This window comes from Dama dama, chromosome 9, assembly GCF_033118175.1.
Source record: "Dama dama isolate Ldn47 chromosome 9, ASM3311817v1, whole genome shotgun sequence".
In the NCBI taxonomy this organism is placed as follows: Eukaryota; Metazoa; Chordata; class Mammalia; order Artiodactyla; family Cervidae; genus Dama; species Dama dama.
The window spans coordinates 81,517,322-81,535,489 of NC_083689.1; the positions used below are offsets into that span (position 1 = coordinate 81,517,322).

General features: G+C 44.2%; 1 protein-coding gene across 5 annotated transcripts in view; it reads left to right on the forward strand.

Moving 5' to 3' along the window:
- The window catches only part of TENM2 (teneurin transmembrane protein 2), a 1,030,924-nt gene that overhangs the window by 793,107 nt on the left and 219,649 nt on the right, over nucleotides 1-18,168 (forward strand). For 3 of the 5 annotated variants that reach the window (XM_061149488.1, XM_061149489.1, XM_061149490.1), the window contains one exon: nucleotides 3,038-3,160. The exons of the other annotated variants lie outside the window; for them this stretch is intronic. In XM_061149488.1, the coding sequence (XP_061005471.1) occupies nucleotides 3,038-3,160 (123 nt within the window). The remainder of the gene's footprint in view (nucleotides 1-3,037; nucleotides 3,161-18,168) is intronic. 5 annotated transcript variants of the gene reach the window in all.

Below are 18,168 nucleotides of genomic sequence, written 5' to 3' on the forward strand. Positions count from 1 at the left end.
AAGAGACGGTGGTTCTACAGCTGATATAGTTCTCATTTCTTTACTTGACATTCACCTCAACAACAGAACATACGCCCAGACTTGAGTTTCATTTTGCAACTTGAGTTGCATGGCTTCTACTGGGAGGACGGAGCCTGTGCATCGTTGACTTGGCTCTTGTCCTTTTCCAGTCTTCCTCTCACTTTAGTTTTCCTTTCACTTCTGGGAGTTCTCTGAGAAGTTACTTATATACTCCAACCCGAACCCTGCTCACCCCGCCTGGGGTTTTCTTGTTTTCAGAATACCTTTTTGTTTTAATAAAGAGATGCTGTGGAACCCAAGATAGAAAGCAAGGGGGGGCAGGCATCTTTGCAAACAGAGGCCACTCTTTCCTGGATGCTTTCTCTTTATCCAGTAAGATTGGGATATTGCTTGCTGGCTGATCTCCCAAAGCTGATGGCTACAGCATGTTCTGCGCCTTGAACTGGCAAGTTTGAGTACCAGGAGAGGGGAACAGGAACTTCCCTGGTGGCTCAGTGGTAAAGAATCTGCCTGCCAATGCCAGGGACCCAGGTTTGATCCCTGGGTCGGAAGATCGCCTGGAGAAGGAAATGGCAACCCACTCCAGTATTCTTGCCTGGGAAATCCCATGGACAGAGAAGAGCCTGAAGGGCTACAGTCCATGGGGTCTCAAAGAGTCGAACATGACCAAGTGACTAAACAGCAACAAGAAGGGAGCAGCTTTGACCAGAGTTTTCATATTGAGAAGGCACCTGGGGAGGTTGTTTGTCCTCTTTGACTGTTGGACCCCCCACTTCCTTCTCTAAATCTGAAAAGGCAAAATCATGTAAGGCCTGGGCCCCAGCTAGACCGGCAATATCTGTTTGCATCTCTCTTAAAACAGAGACCCTCCTTGCATCTCCCATGCAGCAGCAAGCTGGCTTGAGGCGAGCCCCTATAACCAATTGTAAGTTTTTAAAAAATCATTTAAAAATAGCTAATTCCTTGGCTCCCTTCACCTGGTAATTACAAATCAGATGCTATCGTTATCTTGAAGCTGCCACAATTAGTTCTCATGTCCTGACCTCTGTACGCTGAAAATATGTCATTATTTGAGGCAATCGGATCTGGTCTCTTCAAGTAAGTGACCTACATAGAATAGATAAACTGCAGGAGAAAATTAGGTGTTACCCAGACGGAAAGTGTACAGTGAATGTCACTTATTAGCATGAATCATCTCGAAGAGTTGCAACAGTGGGCTGTGCACTTCAGAGGAATGTAGAGAAAGAAAACTTGGTTATGAGATAGGGGCGTGTGTAAGAAAAAAGCGGACATGCCCCCAAGGACACCTTGCCACCTTCATCCATGGCCATCAATCTGAGCTGTAAAGTTTGAAGATAGGTTTTCTAACCTTAAAACAATGCAGCCTGACTTTAGGTGGTGGTAAGCAAGCAGAATTAATTGCTGTGTGAACAATTTCCTAAGCATTGTTAATTGCGTTTCCTGTGGTTAATTGTTTCTCCCATCCCCGCATCATACTTGGAACCTTTCGCTGTCAACAGCCCTTTCTCTCCCGCCGTGCTGGAAACAGAGCAACGGCGTCAACCTGTGTCCGGTTAAAATGCCAGACAGACACGGGGTGGTTATTGTCTGGGTGAGAACTATGCAGGGAAGGGAGCTCCTTGTGTTTTCGCAAAGGAAGCATTTCTTAGATCCGGACTTCGAAAGAATGCAGGTGTGTGGGACTTGCCTTTCGTGCTCCTCAGTAGAAACAGCTCACTGAGAACCATCAGATGTAGGTGGGCATTGAGTTTGCTCAGCGACCTGGGACGTGGGGAGTTGGCACTGACAGAACAACAAGAAGGAAGTGTGTATCTGGAGGCTTGAGGCATGCCTAGGAGTGAAGCGAGAGTTTTTTCTTTTTTTTTTTTTTTCGTTTATTTTTATTAGTTGGAGGCTAATTACTTTACAATATTGTAGTGGTTTTTGCCATACATTGACATGAATCAAGGCGAGGGTGGGATGTTCTGAGAGAAGGGAGAGTTTTGCAGGCATTCTTGTTTGCTTAGCAAAGAAGAGGCAATGTTCTGAATTCTGTCTCATTCTGTACTCTGGGCAAGTGTGGGGGTGAGGCAAGTGGGAGGGATTTTAGAGGGAAAAACAGGGAATTGTCATTGTACTATTTCTAGAGAAGGACCCCATTCCAGTGCTACCCCCAGGCTTTTTCCACTGTAGGCAGAAAGGTACTCACTCATCAGGAGAAGGGCTGGGACGGAAAACTATCTTTAAAGTTTGAAATAGTCTGGGAGGTGGGCTTCCCCTGTGGGCCAGTACTACTGCCAACCAGGAGATGCGGGTTCAACAGCTGGGTCGGGAAGATCCTCTGGAGAAGGAAATGGCAACCCACTCCAGTATTCTTGCCTGGAGTATCCCATGGACAGAGGAGCCTGCTGGGCTACAGTCCGTGGGGTAGAAAAAGAGCTGGACATGACTTAATAACTATAAACAACAGCAACCAGGAGTACTGCAGCTACTGGGGGCTACATGGGTATTTCAGCACACCTGAACCAGACCAGCAGTCTGGTCCCACTTGGGGAGGCTCGATTTGAAACAGGCTTAGATTTTGAGCAGTTTGGGGGAAACTATCCTTCCTTGTCAATGCCCCTGGACCACCAGTCTATAAATAACTCTGTCCAGAGAGCAGGAAAGGCCTAGCAGAATAGAGAAGATCCTTCACAGTGAGTCCAAAGGGGCATGTTCCCCTTTGTGGGGGCACATTTGGAAGGGAGGGGTTTCCTCCCTCCTCCTCCACCCAGCCATCAGGGATGCTGTCCCACCATCAGTAAGGCTGTTTCCTTTCCACTGGAGGAGCAAACCCAGCCCACCCAGACCTACTTGCTTTCCGCATTTAGCTAATCCCTGTGGCCTGGGGCAAGCCATTTTTGAACTGCAGCTTCCTTCAAAGGCAGCTGCTTGAAAAAGGCACCTGGCCCTCCCCCTTGACATTTGCATTGCTGAATTATCTATTCATATTTTCATTACTTTGTCTCTCCCGCAGCAATGCATCTGCTCGGACTCAATTGGCAACTCCAGCCGGCAGATGGACACACCTTTAACAATGGGATAAGGACCGGCTTACCAGGAAGCGATGATGTGGCAACAATGCCATCTGGAGGCAAAGGTGAGGTTACAGTTGCGGCTTGCCCTCTTGAGGTCACAGGAAAAGTCAGAGCTCCCCCCGCCACCTGGTTCAGGTTTTCTGATCCAAATCTTGGAAGGTATGCAAAAAAAAGGAGAAAAGGGGAGGAAAAAGAACTGCCCTTTCCAGGTGCCCCTGTTCCAAGCTGTCTGCTGTCCCTGTCTGCGAGCTGGGTTTGGCTGGAGCCGCTGGGAGCTGGCAAGGTGCCGGCTCGGAGCTATGTGCATACCTAAGCTATCTGCAGCGACTGGCATGCTCTGCAGCTACTTGAAAGCATCTCAAGGCCGGGGCAGGAGCAGCAGCAGCAGCAGCAGCAGAAGGAAGTCCTGCCTGATGGGGAAAGCTGAGAGCAGCAGGCAGCACGTGCCACTAGACGGGAGCCTCTCCCGAGGGGAGAGATACCGCTTCCCCTGGGAGGAAGCGCCGCCTGGCAAGGCATGAAAGGGAAAGACCCAGAGCGGTTCCACTTCGGGAGAGAAGAGAAAGGAGTTTTGACAACTCGGGAACAAAGCTTCTCTTGGCAGAACAGCGAAGGGGGACAATAGGGATGTTTATGAAAGCAATCAGGCAACTGTATTTTTACAGGAAAAAAAATAGGTGCTAACAAGGTGCTAAGAAGGAGGAGAGACAACAGAACCTTGGGGAAGTGGGACTGTGGGGCAATTAAAGGACAATAATGGCTCAGCGGTAAAGAATCTGCGTAAAGAATCTGCCGGCAGTGCAGGAGCCGTAGGAGGTAGGAAGTGTGGGTTCAATCCCTGGGTCTGGAAGATTCCCTGGAAGATGGTATGGCAGCCCACTCCAGGATTCTTGCCTGGAGAATCCCATGGACAGAGGAGCCTGGCAGACTACAGCCCACAGGGTCCCAAAAGGTCAGACATGACTAAAGTGACTTAGCAGCCGATGGCACTGTGAGGCAAGTTGCCATGTGGGTGGGGGTAGAAGGATGCTTGATTCAGGACAGAAATCAGGAAGGGAAGAGGTTGCCTGGAAGGGTTATCCAAACACAGAATTTTTCACTCTGCCTCTTAGCTCACAAGGCAGTTCACCCCACGTTTTAAAAATACCCTGGAGAGATATTTTAATGATGGGAAGGGAAACATTTATTGGGCACCTATTGTGTGCTAGGTTTAATGCAGTATAACTTCAATAACTCTAAAGGGATAAAATTTATCTCGGAGAAACAGACTCAGGGTTTTGAAATTTACGCTGGGACTTCCCTGGCAGTCCAGTGGTTACAAGTCCACGCTTCCCCTGCAGGGGACACAGGTCTGATCCCTGGTTGGGGAAATTGAGATCCCGCATGCTGCACAGTACAGCTAAAAAAAGAGAGGGAGAGAGAGAGAAAAGAACACAAGAAATTTACCCCAAATCAAACAAGTAGGCAGATACAAATTTGAACTCAGGTCTCTGTCATGTGCATCTTTAGGGGAGTTGTTGGGGTTTTCCGAGATGAGGCATTTTCCACAGAGAAGATTCTAGATTCTAGACTAACGTATACCTCTATGTGAGGTATACATTAGTCATCTCTGAGATGCTAATGTTGCTTAAATTACTCTCTCTGGAGCTGTCCTAGTGCTTCAAGTGTGACTTTTTCATCTTTTGATCCAGGCTTGAAGAATCACTCTCCTCATCTATCCTAATCAAAACACTGAATTACCTCTAAGTAAGCATGAAAAAGTTTTATCTGAGGATGAAATTATGTGCTTTCCATTATCAGGTGACTAAAACCAGACCTGAAAATGAACAGTATATTTTGTCTTCACTGACCCAAAAACCAGGAGCCAAATTTCTTGGCCCCAGATTTGCAGTCTGCTCTCCTCTAGGACTTGACACCACCCATACATGTAACTTGAGTTCCCTTTAGTGCAGTGGTTCTCAGCTGCAGTGTCTTTGCCCCCTAGGGACATATCTGACAAAGTCTGGAGACTTTTTGATTGCCACTCTTAAAAGAGATGCAACCGGCATCTGGTAGGTAGAGGCCGAGATACAGCTAAGCAGCCTGCAGCGCACAGGAACGCCTCCCACAATGAGGAGTCTTTCCATCCAAAATGTCCATGACGCTGCTTTTTGAGAAACACTGCTTTTGGGAGATTCTGTTATGTCGGATCCACAAATGTCCTTTATTCTCCAAATCAGCACCCCTTCCTTTGAAAAGAGTGCAGAATATACATTGAAAAGTGAATATGCATATATTTTGCACAGGAATATATTTTATGTGTGCATACATACTGAGGTTATACACACTTTGAAAATAGCAGTTTTCACAAAAGGAAATCCCTGATAGGCATTAACTTCCATAAATGGAGGTCCGCCTCTTCTCCCATGTGTGTTTAAGCTTTGTTTCCAACCCCCACCCGACTAGAGCCTCCCACACCAGCAGAGCAGAAGGTTCCCCAAAGAGAACAAGTCCTAACTGAGAGCATGATGTCTCTAAATGAACAAAGGAACATTTTCCACAGTGTCTTGGAAAAGACCAGAATTTTTCCCCTCACATGCAACCTGCTTTGGAAAACATTGTGTGAGTCACATAACGTCACACACAAAAGAATATTTTCCAAGTGAGTTCTGAGACAGCAAAGGGGTTGCCAAATCATTGTCCAGTGGTTTTTTAAATAATTACTTATTTGGGGCCACGCTGGGCCTTGGCTGCAGTACGTGGGCTGTCTCTAGTTGCGGCGAGCAGGGGCGACTCTTCATTGAGGTGCGCGGGCTTCCCATTGCTGCGGCTTCTGCTGTTGCAGAGCACAGGCTCTAGGCACACAGGTATCGGTAGTTGTGGCACATGGGCTCTGTATTGTGGCTTGTGAGCCTTAGCTGCTCCACCACATGTGGAATCTTCCCGGACCAGGGATGGAACCCCTGTTCCCTGCATTGGCAGACAGATTCTTATCCACTGGTACCAGGGAAGTCCCTGACCAGTGAATCATGTCAAGAGAACTCTTAGGATAAAGTCTGAGCATTTCAAATTGCTTAAAGCTGAGAGAAAACTTGGAACACCTTCTGAACACCAAAACAGTACTTTCTTTGTGACCAAAGAGATCCCATCTCTTCCTAAGTTGAAAAGTTTGGTTTTAAAATCAACTCGAAAGGTTTACATTTTCACACACCCGCCTAACACTTTCAAAAGGCAGTGACCCTGGGTTTGAATTTCTTTACTCAGTGACCCATCTCCTCCACCCTCGCCAATTCTATACATTTAGATAAGCTGAATCAATTCCAATCGACTACTTCTCCAGTGTTTCAAAGAGACAATCAAGATATATTGGCAATAAGTTAATTAAATACCACCCCCTCTGTTTTTTTGTGCTATACGATAATCCTTCACTCCGATAATGTTTTCATCAAAATCCACCACCACACATTGCCAGGGAGGTTAATCTTATTAAGCAATTACTGGGTAAGTATCCAGCAGACACAAATTAAAATGTAAGCAAAACACAGGCATGTGAGTCCCATCTAAGATGGCACATTGATAGAGATTTCATTACCTGGTCTTTAGGACTGTTTACATTGCTCAGATTTGGAAAGGAGTCTAATAGACAGGGCAGCCTACACAGTCAGATATGTTAGTGGAAGCAAAGCACTTGATTAATTAGTTGGGAGAGTATATGTTCTTTGGGCTTTGTCTCCCCTTTTCCATTTGTTGTTGTTCGTGGTTTTTTTTTTTTTTTTCTCCATTCTCTCTTTCAATTAAACCTTAATGTGGTTGATTTGGGTGTTGGATTTCACATCAAGGGAAGAGAGCCCACAGACTGCCAGAATCACTCACCATCTCGAGTGTATTTCTATGTTAAAAGGAATGAACTCATACATCTTCATTATAAGAGCACAGAGCACTTTTTCTATAGATCTGGGATGAGATAAGCCTGGAGAACGAAGATTCAATACAGTGTTCTGACCTGGTCAGATAGCATAAGGGAATCCAGTTTGATTGGCCAGGCCCAGAGGCAAAGTGTACAAGAACTTTTAAAGGGCACATCATATGTAGCCAATTTGTACACTGATCTTAAGAAAGAATAAACTCCCAAGTAGAATTTCATGGACCATTCTCAAAACCTATCACTCATTTTACATTCAGGGCATCCTCTAGATCTGGGGTCAGCAAACTGTATCTCATGGACCCCATCTGGCCAGCCGTCTGTTTTCTCAAGTAAAGTTTTATTGGAATCCAGCCATGTTATTCATTGTCCCTGGCTGCTTTTGCACTGGAGTGGAGTCAAGTAGGTGTCGCTAAGCTTAGATGGCCCGAAAAAACTAAAATATTTACTATCTGGCCCCTTAAGGAAAATGTTGATGACTGCTCTTGATCCTATACAAACCCACTTCTACTTTCCTTGGAACTGTCTATAACTAATAACTATAAGAGACTAGGGAGAAAGACCAAACACCAATATATCAATTTTTCCTTCTTGACCGAGAGTTGGGTTTAATATGTTCTTGGTAACTTTGCATTGACAGATGCTCTGTAATATAGGGCTCTGGGGTTGGTCTCACTGGATACAAACACCAGCTCCATCACTTAGCAGCTGTGTGAATGTAAACAGGTCATTTGCCCTCCCTCAGCATCTTGGGTCATCATCTGTAGAATGGTACCCGCTCATAAAGTTGCTGTCCAGCATAAATGAGATGTCACTTATACAACATGGTGTATGATGTCAGACACTAATAAGAGATCCATGAATATTTTCTTGTTGTTCCTGACATCATCATCATGTCTCCCAGTCAGTCCATTTAACAAGCCTCCACGGATTGCCAACTTCTTATGAGGTGCTGTATTTCCCAAAGGCAAAGGCTGCCTTCAGAATGTCAAGGTAGACAATCCTGCCACTTTATCTTTCTTCTTTATCTTCTAAGAATTGGGACAAACCGTAATGAGGACTTCTTAACTAGATGCTTGATGAGGTCAATAGGAAGCAGGACTTCCTGCTCCAAAGGGCCAACATGCAAAAACAAGCTGGCCAGCTCCTCACCACATTATTTGTCTCACTGCAGCTTGAGTTCCATCACTGCCAGCCTGTCTGTTTTAAGCCCCACCATTCTCGGTTTATAACTCAGCTGTAAACATTTATTTGTGCCTGGAGCACATTTCTTTCCTACCCTTTGAAAAAAAAAAATCAGAATTTCCAGATGGTATGCAAGTTGGAAAAAAATGGCAAAGACTGTTATTCTGTTTAGAAACATGTTTTTCTACACTTGCCCTTTCAGCAAAAACTTCATAATGATTTTTACTAGTTGGCTTAATGTATGGTACTAGGAGCCAGATTAGCAGGGAGGTTGCTAATTCTTCCTCTGGCTCTCGTCAGCCTCTCAATGAACACAGCCCAGGGTTCCAAAATGATCACTTCCCTACATGGGGCTTTTTCAAAGTCGGTGAAGTTCCCAGAAGGGCAAAGGGTCATTATGTTCGAGCCAGTCATTACATCCATTGGCAGATACACCCACAGCCTACACAGCCATGCAACAACTCCCTTGGTTTTGCAGGCCTTGCCATTCCACCATTGTTGCAGAGGGGCACCGCTGAGTGCCTCACCCTGCTGGGCTGCAGCTTCTGACTGCCGCCTGCACCCTGTTCCAAGCTGCATACTCGCTGTTGGACCTAGATAGTATCATCATGCATGCGTGTGTGCTGAGTCGCTTCAGTCATGTCCGACTCTGTGCAACCCCATGGACTGTAGCCCGCCTGGCTCCTCTGTCCGTAGGATTCTCCAGGCAGGAATACTGGAGTGGGTTGCCATGCCCTCCTCCAGGGGATCTTCCCAACCCAGGGATCAAACCATCATCTTTAATGTCTCCCGCATTGGCAGGTGGGTTCTTTACCACCAGTGCCACCTAAAAGCCCATCGTGCCTTGCCATAGGTATTAATAATGAGATCCAGTTTCCTTCCCTGGTGCATTTGCCCTGAAATTTCATTGGCATGCTTCTCTTTCAGAGAGATCTGCACACCCAGAGCTTGATCTCTGCTTGATACATGTCTTTTTGTATCTCTTGTACTTAGCCCAGGGTCCAAAATGCAGTCAGCATAGTGGTTACATATGTGGGTTGCAGAATTGGTCAGACATGGTTTCTGATCCAAGTTCCAGCCAGCACATAAGACCTCTGTGACCCTGACCAAGTCACTTTACTTCTGTGGTCCTCTGGTCTGAAAAAAATAAAAAATCATAAAGGAACTGGGAAATTCCATGGTGAGCTGTAACCAATCCATCAATTTTAGCCACTATAAGTAATACTAATGAACTGAACTACATATTAATACAGAAGCATATTCACCTGAACCATTAGATGTATAAATATCTGTTAACACCCTGAGTGGCAGAGAGTTGGCCATTTTTGTCTAAGATTGAGGTTTCAAAAGATGTAAAAGCCACGTGTAGTTCCTCACGCTGAAGGATTTTATAAAAATCACTGTTGTTGTGTGATGTTCTGAAAACTATCATGGGAGTAGTAGACACTCAGGATGGAAGTCTATTCCCAAGGAATAGCCAGCCAAGAGCAACAGGCAAGCTTCCAGGCTGCTGCTGACTCAGACAAGCTGGTGAATCTAATGTCCTTAGGTGGATCTTTTCACCTATCTCTTGGTTAAACAGAACCCGCAGATGGTTGTCCTGCTTCCCAAATGAATGGAAACAAGGTGTAATGACTGAAGCAATATTCTGAATTCCACTTTATTTGCGATAGATAAAAATATGTGAGGCAGAATAATCTGCAAGGCAGATTTATGCCAAGGTGCCTCCAGAGTTCAGTTCAAGTTTAGGAAGTATTAATATGAGGCTTCATTTTCCTGGTATGACTATGAGTCCATTCCCTTTATCACTTGTTTGGGGAATAGTCTCACTGTTTCCATAAATGAATTATGGCAACATTTTCCAAAATGATTAGCTTCTAATGGGGCTACGGACGGCTGTCGTTTTGCTCAACATCAGTCTTATTTAACTGGCTTGAATTTTAGGTACATGTGTCTGAAATAGGCAGTCGCTTCACATTTCTATGAGCAATCTTCCGTGGAAGTTATAGAGGTAGATTATCCTGTGTAATTGATCATTAGTGTTGCCTCTAAAATCCCAGAAATCTCATCTTTAAGCTGGAGGTGAACCAGCCAGAACCAATGTGTCTTAAGCATCTGCTTCATAGGGCAAAATGATCGTCATCTCCACTTTTCACTGGGCAGCTCATAGATAGAAAAGCTGGCCATGGAAGCTGCGGCTCTGGGAGACGCAGACTGGACTCCATGGTATTTGCCAGGACCCCACCCAAGAGCCCAAGGATGGTGGTGGACTCTCACAGAATGATTATTGAATGGTGTTAAATTCTCCTGTGCTTGATGCTGTCCATGGGAACCTGATTTCAGGCTGCCTAGAAAACGGGAATATGACAGACACCCCAACTTTAATGTAGACCAGAGATTACCTAGCGCTGCAGTTGATGCCTGATAGATAGTTGTTGCATGAATACATGCGTGAATGACCCACCTGACATTGCTTGGTACCTTCAAGAATCATTGTTAAATAAATATACAACTGCTTTTCAGTTGTCCACCTAAGCAGCTAGAGTCCGCATCAACACCTGTAGTTTGGGATGAATAAACTAGACTTTGCTTTCTCCGGCCATACCACTTTAATTCATGCCATAGGTTTCCCCCAGGTCTGCAGACCTATTGACCACTCATTGTATATTGATTTCAGCTGCTCTGAAAAGTGTTTGTCTCATTATGGCCCAGTCCCAGACCCAGGCCCTCTGTCGATGTGCTGCATATATACAATGGGATATTATGCAACCATAAAAAGGAGTGAAATTGGGTCATTTGCAGAGGTGTGAATGGATCTAGAGTCTGTCATACAAAGTGAAGTAAGTCAGAAAGAGAAAAACAAGTATCATATATTAATGCATAAATGTGGAATCTAGAAAAATGGTACAGATTAACCTATTATCAGAGTAGAAATAGAAATGCAGATACAGAGAACAGACTTGTGGACACAACAGGGGAAAGAGGGTAAGATGAACTGAGAGAGCAGTATTGACATATATATGCAATCGTGTGTAAAATAGCTGGTAGGAAGCCGCTGTATACCACGGGGAGCTCAGCTCTGTGCTCTGTGATGACCCACAGGGGTGGAATGGAGGAGGTTGGTGGTGGGACAGAGGGCCAAGAGGAATGGGATATATGTATACAAATAACTGATTCACTGCATTGTACAACATTGTAAAGCAACTACTCTTGCTGTTGTTCAGTCGCTAAGTCATGTGTGATTCTTTATGGCCCCATGGACTATAGCATGCCAGGCCTCCCTGTCCGCCATCTCCCAGAGTTTGTTCAAACTCAGGTCCATTGAGTCAGTGATACCATCCAACCATCTCATCCTCTGTTGCCCCATTCTCCTCTTGCCTTCAATTCTTCCCAGTGAGTCAGCTTTTTTGCATCAGGCAGCCAAAATATTGGAGCTTCCTCATCAGTCCTTCCAGTGAATACTCAGGGTTGATCTCCTTTAAGATTGACTGGTTTGATCTCCTTGCTGTCCACAGGACTCTCAAGAGTCTTCTTTAGCACCACAATTCAAAAACATCAATTCTTCAGTGCTCAGCCTTTTTATGGTCCAACTCTCACATATGTATACAACTACTGGAAACTATCCACCAGTTTAAAAAAAAAAAATAGTGCCTACGTTATGCAGCTGATATCATAAATTAGACCACCACACATTTATCCTCCAGATCTGTGATAGTTACAGATGTTTTAAGGTAGCACAACAGATAGAAAGATATAGAAGCGCCTAAAAGTCAGGTCCTACCTGTGTTACTCTGATAAATCCTCAGAAGCAACCCCATTATACAACCCCAGACTTGGAGAAGGGGAGGGATCAGCCCAAAGGCATGTAGCTAGTAGTTGTCAGAGCTGGGATTCAAACCCAGGGCTGACCAGCTCCACACGTAATATTGCCCCCTGATATCTCAGAACTTCTCAGTATGTGGACACCCATCTTGGAGGTGAAGAAAGTGTTCGTTGCTCAGTAGTGTCTGACTCTGCGATCCCATGGACTGTAGCCTGCCAGGCTCCTCTGTCCATGGGATTCTCTAGGCAAGAACACAGGAGTGGGTTGCCATTTCATTCTCCAGGGAATCTTTCTGACCCAGGGATCAAACCCAAGCATTGCAGGCAGTGTGTTTACCATCAGAACCACTATTTCTCTGGAGGTAAAGGTAGAAACGGTAATTATGTTGTTTGCTTGTTGAGTGTCTCTCAGTGGCATCCTCGTAGGGATTAGCCATACTTCTGATCCTGGAACAGCTGTCATGGCTCCGGGAGCCCAGCTTCAGATCCTTGTTTGTGGGACTGGGAGCCTGGTTCAGGCTACTGGCCCCTTTGACCTCAGAGGCTAGCACAGACTTTCCAGACAGCAGCCCGGGGATTATACCCTCAGGGACGGAGTCACTGGGATGGGTCCTCACACATCGGCAATAGCAGTTTACAAAAACCATCTTTCCTTTTTATCTTTTGAGTAGCAGTATTGGTGTATTTTTCTTCCTTTTTATTATTTTTAAAATTACCCAAGTTATACACATTCATTTTAAAGATTCTTTTAAGTATGTAGAGTCTTTTTTTTCCCCGTTGGTTATAAAGACTATTGGTGTAATAACTGGCAAATTTGAATAAGATCTATAAATATATGTGTTTAGTTGTATCAGTGTTATTTTTCTATTTTTGATAACTGCACTATGGTTCTGAAAAAGAATGCCCTTGTTTTTAGGGAAAACACATGAAGATATTTAGAGGAGTAACCTGTTTACAGCTTAACTCTGAATGTTTCAGTAAAAAAAAAAAAATTTATATATAGAGAAGACACAAGTATGTATAATATTTTTGGAGTCTGTGTGAATGAGATGCAAGGATCTTTGTACCAATTTTTGAAAATTTTCTGTAAATCAGAAATTATTTCAAGATGAAAAATTTGGACTTCCCCAATGGTTCAGTGGTAAAAGAATATGCCTGCAATGCAGAAGACACTCAAAAGACCCGGGTGTGATCCCTGGGTTGGAGAGATCCCCTGGAGAAGGAAATGGAACCCCACTCCAGTATTCTTGCCTGGAAAATCCCATGGACAGAGGGGACTGGTGGGCTACACTCCATGGGGTCGCAAAGAGTCAGACATGAGTGAGCGACTAAACAGCAATAACAACAAAAAACACATATATTTACATATATATGGGGAAATATATATTTATATTTATAAAAACTAAGATCATGGCATCTGGTCCCATCACTTCATGGCAAATAGATTAAGAAACAATGCAAACAGTGACAGACTTTATTTTGGGGGCTCCAGAATCACTGCAAATGGTGACCGCAGCCATGAAATTAAAAGACACTTGCTCCTTGGAAGAAAAGTTATGACCAACCTAGAAAGTGAAAGTCGCTCAGTTGTGTCTGACTCTTTGCGACCCCATGGACTCATCCATGGAATTCTCCAGGCCAGAATACTAGAGTGGGTAGCCTTTCCCTTCTCCAGGGAATCTTCCCAACCCAGGTCTCCTGCATTGCAGGCAGATTCTTTACCAGCTGAGCCACAAGCGAAGCCCAAGAATAGTATAGTGGGTAGCCTATCCCTTTTCCAGGGGATCTTCCCGACCCAGGAATTGAACCAGGGTCTCCCACGTTGCAGGTGGATTCTTTACGAACTGAGCTATCCAACCTAGACAGCATATTAAAAAGCAGAGACATTACTTTGCCAACAAAGGTCTGTTTAGTCAAAGCTATGGTTTTTCCAGTAGTCATGTATGGATGTGAGAGTTGGACTATAAAGAAAGCTGAGCACTGAAGAATTGATGCTTTTGAACTGTGGCGTCAGAGAAGACTCTTGAGAGTCCCTTGGACTGCAAGGAGATCCAACCAGTCCATCCTAAAGGAAATCAGTCCTGAATATTCATTGGAAGAACTGATGCTGAAGCTGAAACTCCAATACTTTGGCCACCTGATGCGAAGAACTGATTCATTGGAAAAGACCTTGATGCTGGGAAAGAGTGAAGGCAGAAGGAGAAGGGGATGACAGAGGGTGAGATGGTTGGATGGCATCACCAACTCAATCAACATGAGTTTGAGCAAGCTCTGGGAGTTGGTGATGGACAGGGAAGCCTGGCGTGCTGCAGTCCATGGGGTCACAAAGAGTCAGACACGACGGAGCGACTGAACTGAACTGAATTGTTGGGGAAAAAGTGAAAACTCCTGTTTGCAAAAGCATACTTCAGTTTCACATCTGGGAAGCTTACTTTGAAAGCAGTCACTAGTTTGTTAAAAGGGATGTAACCTTCACTTTCTCATAAGCCCTCCCCCTGCAGACATCACACATGCGTCTTCGTAGCACAAAACAGGAGACCACCCTCCTGGCTCACTCTGTAGACCACAGTAGGCTAGGGTGGAAGGCACCTTAAGATATTTTTGGGTCATACCACTCCTATGTAGACAAGAACAATGAGACCTGAGAGCTCACCTGCCTAAAACTAGCCACCTTCTTAATAGCAAGGATGGGAGGTCAACAGAATAATTCCTTTACACCCCTGTTCCTTCCACAAATGGTTCAGAGTCATAAAGCATCAGGATGAGGACTCTCAAATTTAGCTTGTTAATCTAAGAAATTACTCACTAGACTCCAGCTGCCCTAGCTCATTGTTTTATAAGATTTTATATAAAAGATAAATTAAAAGCTGACTCATGATTTTTCAAAAGGATTCATAAAGAAATTTTGTTTAGATACTTCTGTTTTGTTTAGATAAATCTCCCCTTGGAGCTTTCAAAAGAGAATTTTATTTAAAAAAAAAATCAGTTTCCATGCAACCTTTCAAAGTAAATCTTCCTTAAAGCTCTCATTTCACTCAGTATTCATAGGGATTAAGTTAAAATACCCCATCAGATGGGCAGATAAAACTTGATTCAATTCAACAGGAATTTATAGATTACCCATGAGTTGCCAGGTGCAAGCTGCTGAGAACCCAGAGATCAATTTGCAGCTCTGCCTGACCTCAGAGAGCACAGTGTCTAATAAGGGAGAGTTAGGAAGGCAAACCTAGACAGCGTATTAAAAAGCAGAGACATCACTTTGCCGACAAAGGTCCATCTAGTCAGAGCTATGGTTTTTCCAGTAGTCATGTACAGATGTGAGAGTTGGACCATAGAAAAGATTTAGCACTGAAGAATTGGTGCTTTTGAATTGTGGTGCCAAGAGGACTCTTGAGAGATCCCTGGACAGCAAGGAGATCAAACCAGTCCATCCTAAAGGAAATCAACCCAGGATATTCATTGGAAGGACTGATGCTGAAGCTGAAGCTGCAATACTTTGGTCACCTGATGCAAAGAGCCAACTCACTGGAAAAGACCCTGATGCTGGGAAAGATTGAAGGCAGGAGGAGAAGGGGGTGACGAAGGATGAGATGACTGGATAGCATCACTGACTCGATGGACATGAGTTTGAGCAAGGTAGTACTCAAGATAGCTCCAGGAGATAGTGAAGGACAGGGAAGCCTAGCATGCTGCAGTCCCTGGGGTCGCAAAGAGTCGAACACAACTTCGAGACTGAATAACAACTAGGAAGGCAAAGAAAACAACACAGTAGCTAATAACAGTGCTGCAGTGGAGTTAAGTGTAAATGCTACGGAGACAGAGAAAGAACCCGTTTATCTGGTGGGAGGCAGGGTGTAAAGGACAAAAGAACTTCAGTGTGAAGGTAAAGCTGACCCGATCTTTATTTCAGTGTTAAGAAAGCAGGTTTTTCAATAAAATAATCTAATCAGAAAGATAACCACACCAGCTCCTAGAAGGCCCCACCAAGTCAGTAATGGAAACAGAGCCTGACTCCCAATTTTAAACTTCTTCCCATTGTTCTCTTAAGAGAGAGTTAGACTCTCCCTTCTCTCTTGATGGATAGATGAATAGGTAGGTAGATAGATAACATGCAAAATGTATAAATATATAGATGCATATCACATATATACACGTTTCCTTTTGGAAATTCTTTACTCTGAAAAGAAAGACAGATGCTTTCCCTTATGTTCCTTTATAGTTTTTCATTCTTTTATTTAATTAATGTAACTAGCATTTATTTTTTTATTAGTCTGCTCAGCACCTTCTTTGTGTACTTTCATTTGTTACTCTAACCCTATGAGATAGTTACTATTATCGTTCCCATTTTAACAAAAAGACAGTGAAGGCCCAGAGAGGTTAAGCAGATTGGTGGAGGTCACACAGCAAGCCAGAACTAGAGCCAGGATTTGAACCCAGTTCTGTCTGACTGCAAAACCTTGAGCACCCGGGTGCACTGCCTCCTTTAGTGGATAGGGCATGAGGAAGGAGCATCTAGAACCCCAGGGGGAAGTGTGACTTCTGAGAAAGCAACCTGTCCCCACTGGTGGGAGCAGCTGTTACTGACATCAGTGTCCTGAAGTCAGGGTCTCGTGAAAGAAGGGGGACCCCACTGCTTTCAGCCCTGAACCAACCCCCTGAGGCTCCTCGCAGGAATTTCTCCCTCATAGCCACTCTTTGGAAACCAGCTCCCTTTGCCATCTCTGGCATCCTCACTTGGTTTGATATTATCAAAATCCGTTTAAGTTTCAACAGCAGATTAGCAGGCTCGTGGGTGCCTATTTCCTGCTTCTTTTTCATATCCTGTCATTAACCCAGCAACCCCTAAAAGCCCAACAGACATGAGAGAAAGTTCATTTTATTAAGTGTAAAGATGAATAATTTCTTTAAAATTCTTTCATTTTTAATGCGTTTCTTTAACTTGTTGCCAAACTATGAATGATTGCTAGGCTTACATGGGGTCTTTATAAGAGGTTTGTAAACTGTTCTTCCCCAGAGATTTTTTTTTCCCTGCATTACTTCCTTACTGCATCCTTTTTATTGTGTCCCTTCTTCCAAAAGGTCTTAATTGGGGGGAAGGGAAGCCCATCAAAAGCAGCATTTTTAAGTACAAATGTATTTCTAATTTATAATCTTCAGAGCTTCTGATCCAGTGGTGATAAAAAGTGGTTCCCCCTGGGTATGTCATTATGTCAGCAAAATAAACACCCCTTTATTGAGTCTTGGTGGTGGTGGTAGTTCAGTTGCTAAATCATTTCCAACTCTTGTGACCCCATGGACAGAGGAGCCTGACAGGCTACAGTTCATGAGGTTTTCCAGGTAAGAATACTGGAGTGAGTTGCCATTTCCTTCTCCACTGTTGAGTCTTAGATAATTTTCATTTAGTGCTTGTTTCGTGCCAAAAAGTACTCTAAGAGCATAGATTAAGTCATTAAATTCCTTTAACAACCCTATGAAATAAATAGTAATAATGTCCCAATTATGCAGGTGAGGGAGCTGAGGCCCAGAGAAGGATACCCATAGCAAGTGTCAAAGCTGGGATTTGAACCAAGGCGGTCTCAGTCCAGAGTCTCTGCTCTTACATGTGACGCAGGGTTCCTCCAACTCCACAGTCTGTTAGGCCACATGAAAATGTTTGGGGAACACGTCATCAAGTACCCATCTAAAGAGCTGAACCACAGGACTCACTAGTTTCTTTTCTTCTTAACAGTGTTTTGTGATGGAAGCTTCCCAACTTCCTGTGGAAGCCCATTCCCTATTCTAGAGGTCAAGCGTGTCCTCTTAAGGTTCAAAACCAGGGTGTCTCCTACTTTATTTGAAGCCCCTGCTTACTTTGTATTTGCTTCACTATTGAACTATTATAAAGGGGAAAAAAATAACTTCACACCCTCAAGTCACTCTGCGGTTTTTCTTTTATAATTTAGATATAGAAAACCTTCAGGATCCAAGAATGTCACCTCTCCATTTTCCAGATGGAGAAGCTGTCATTTATGAGTCATTTATGAGTCTTGTCTTGACTGCAGTGGCCAGATAGTAACAGAGCCGGGATGGTTAAGTCACTAACCCTTCAGGCCAGTCTTCTGCAACTGCATAATCCCTCCTGACCATCCAAACCTTTTGCAATGGATTGCAGCCAAGTACAGA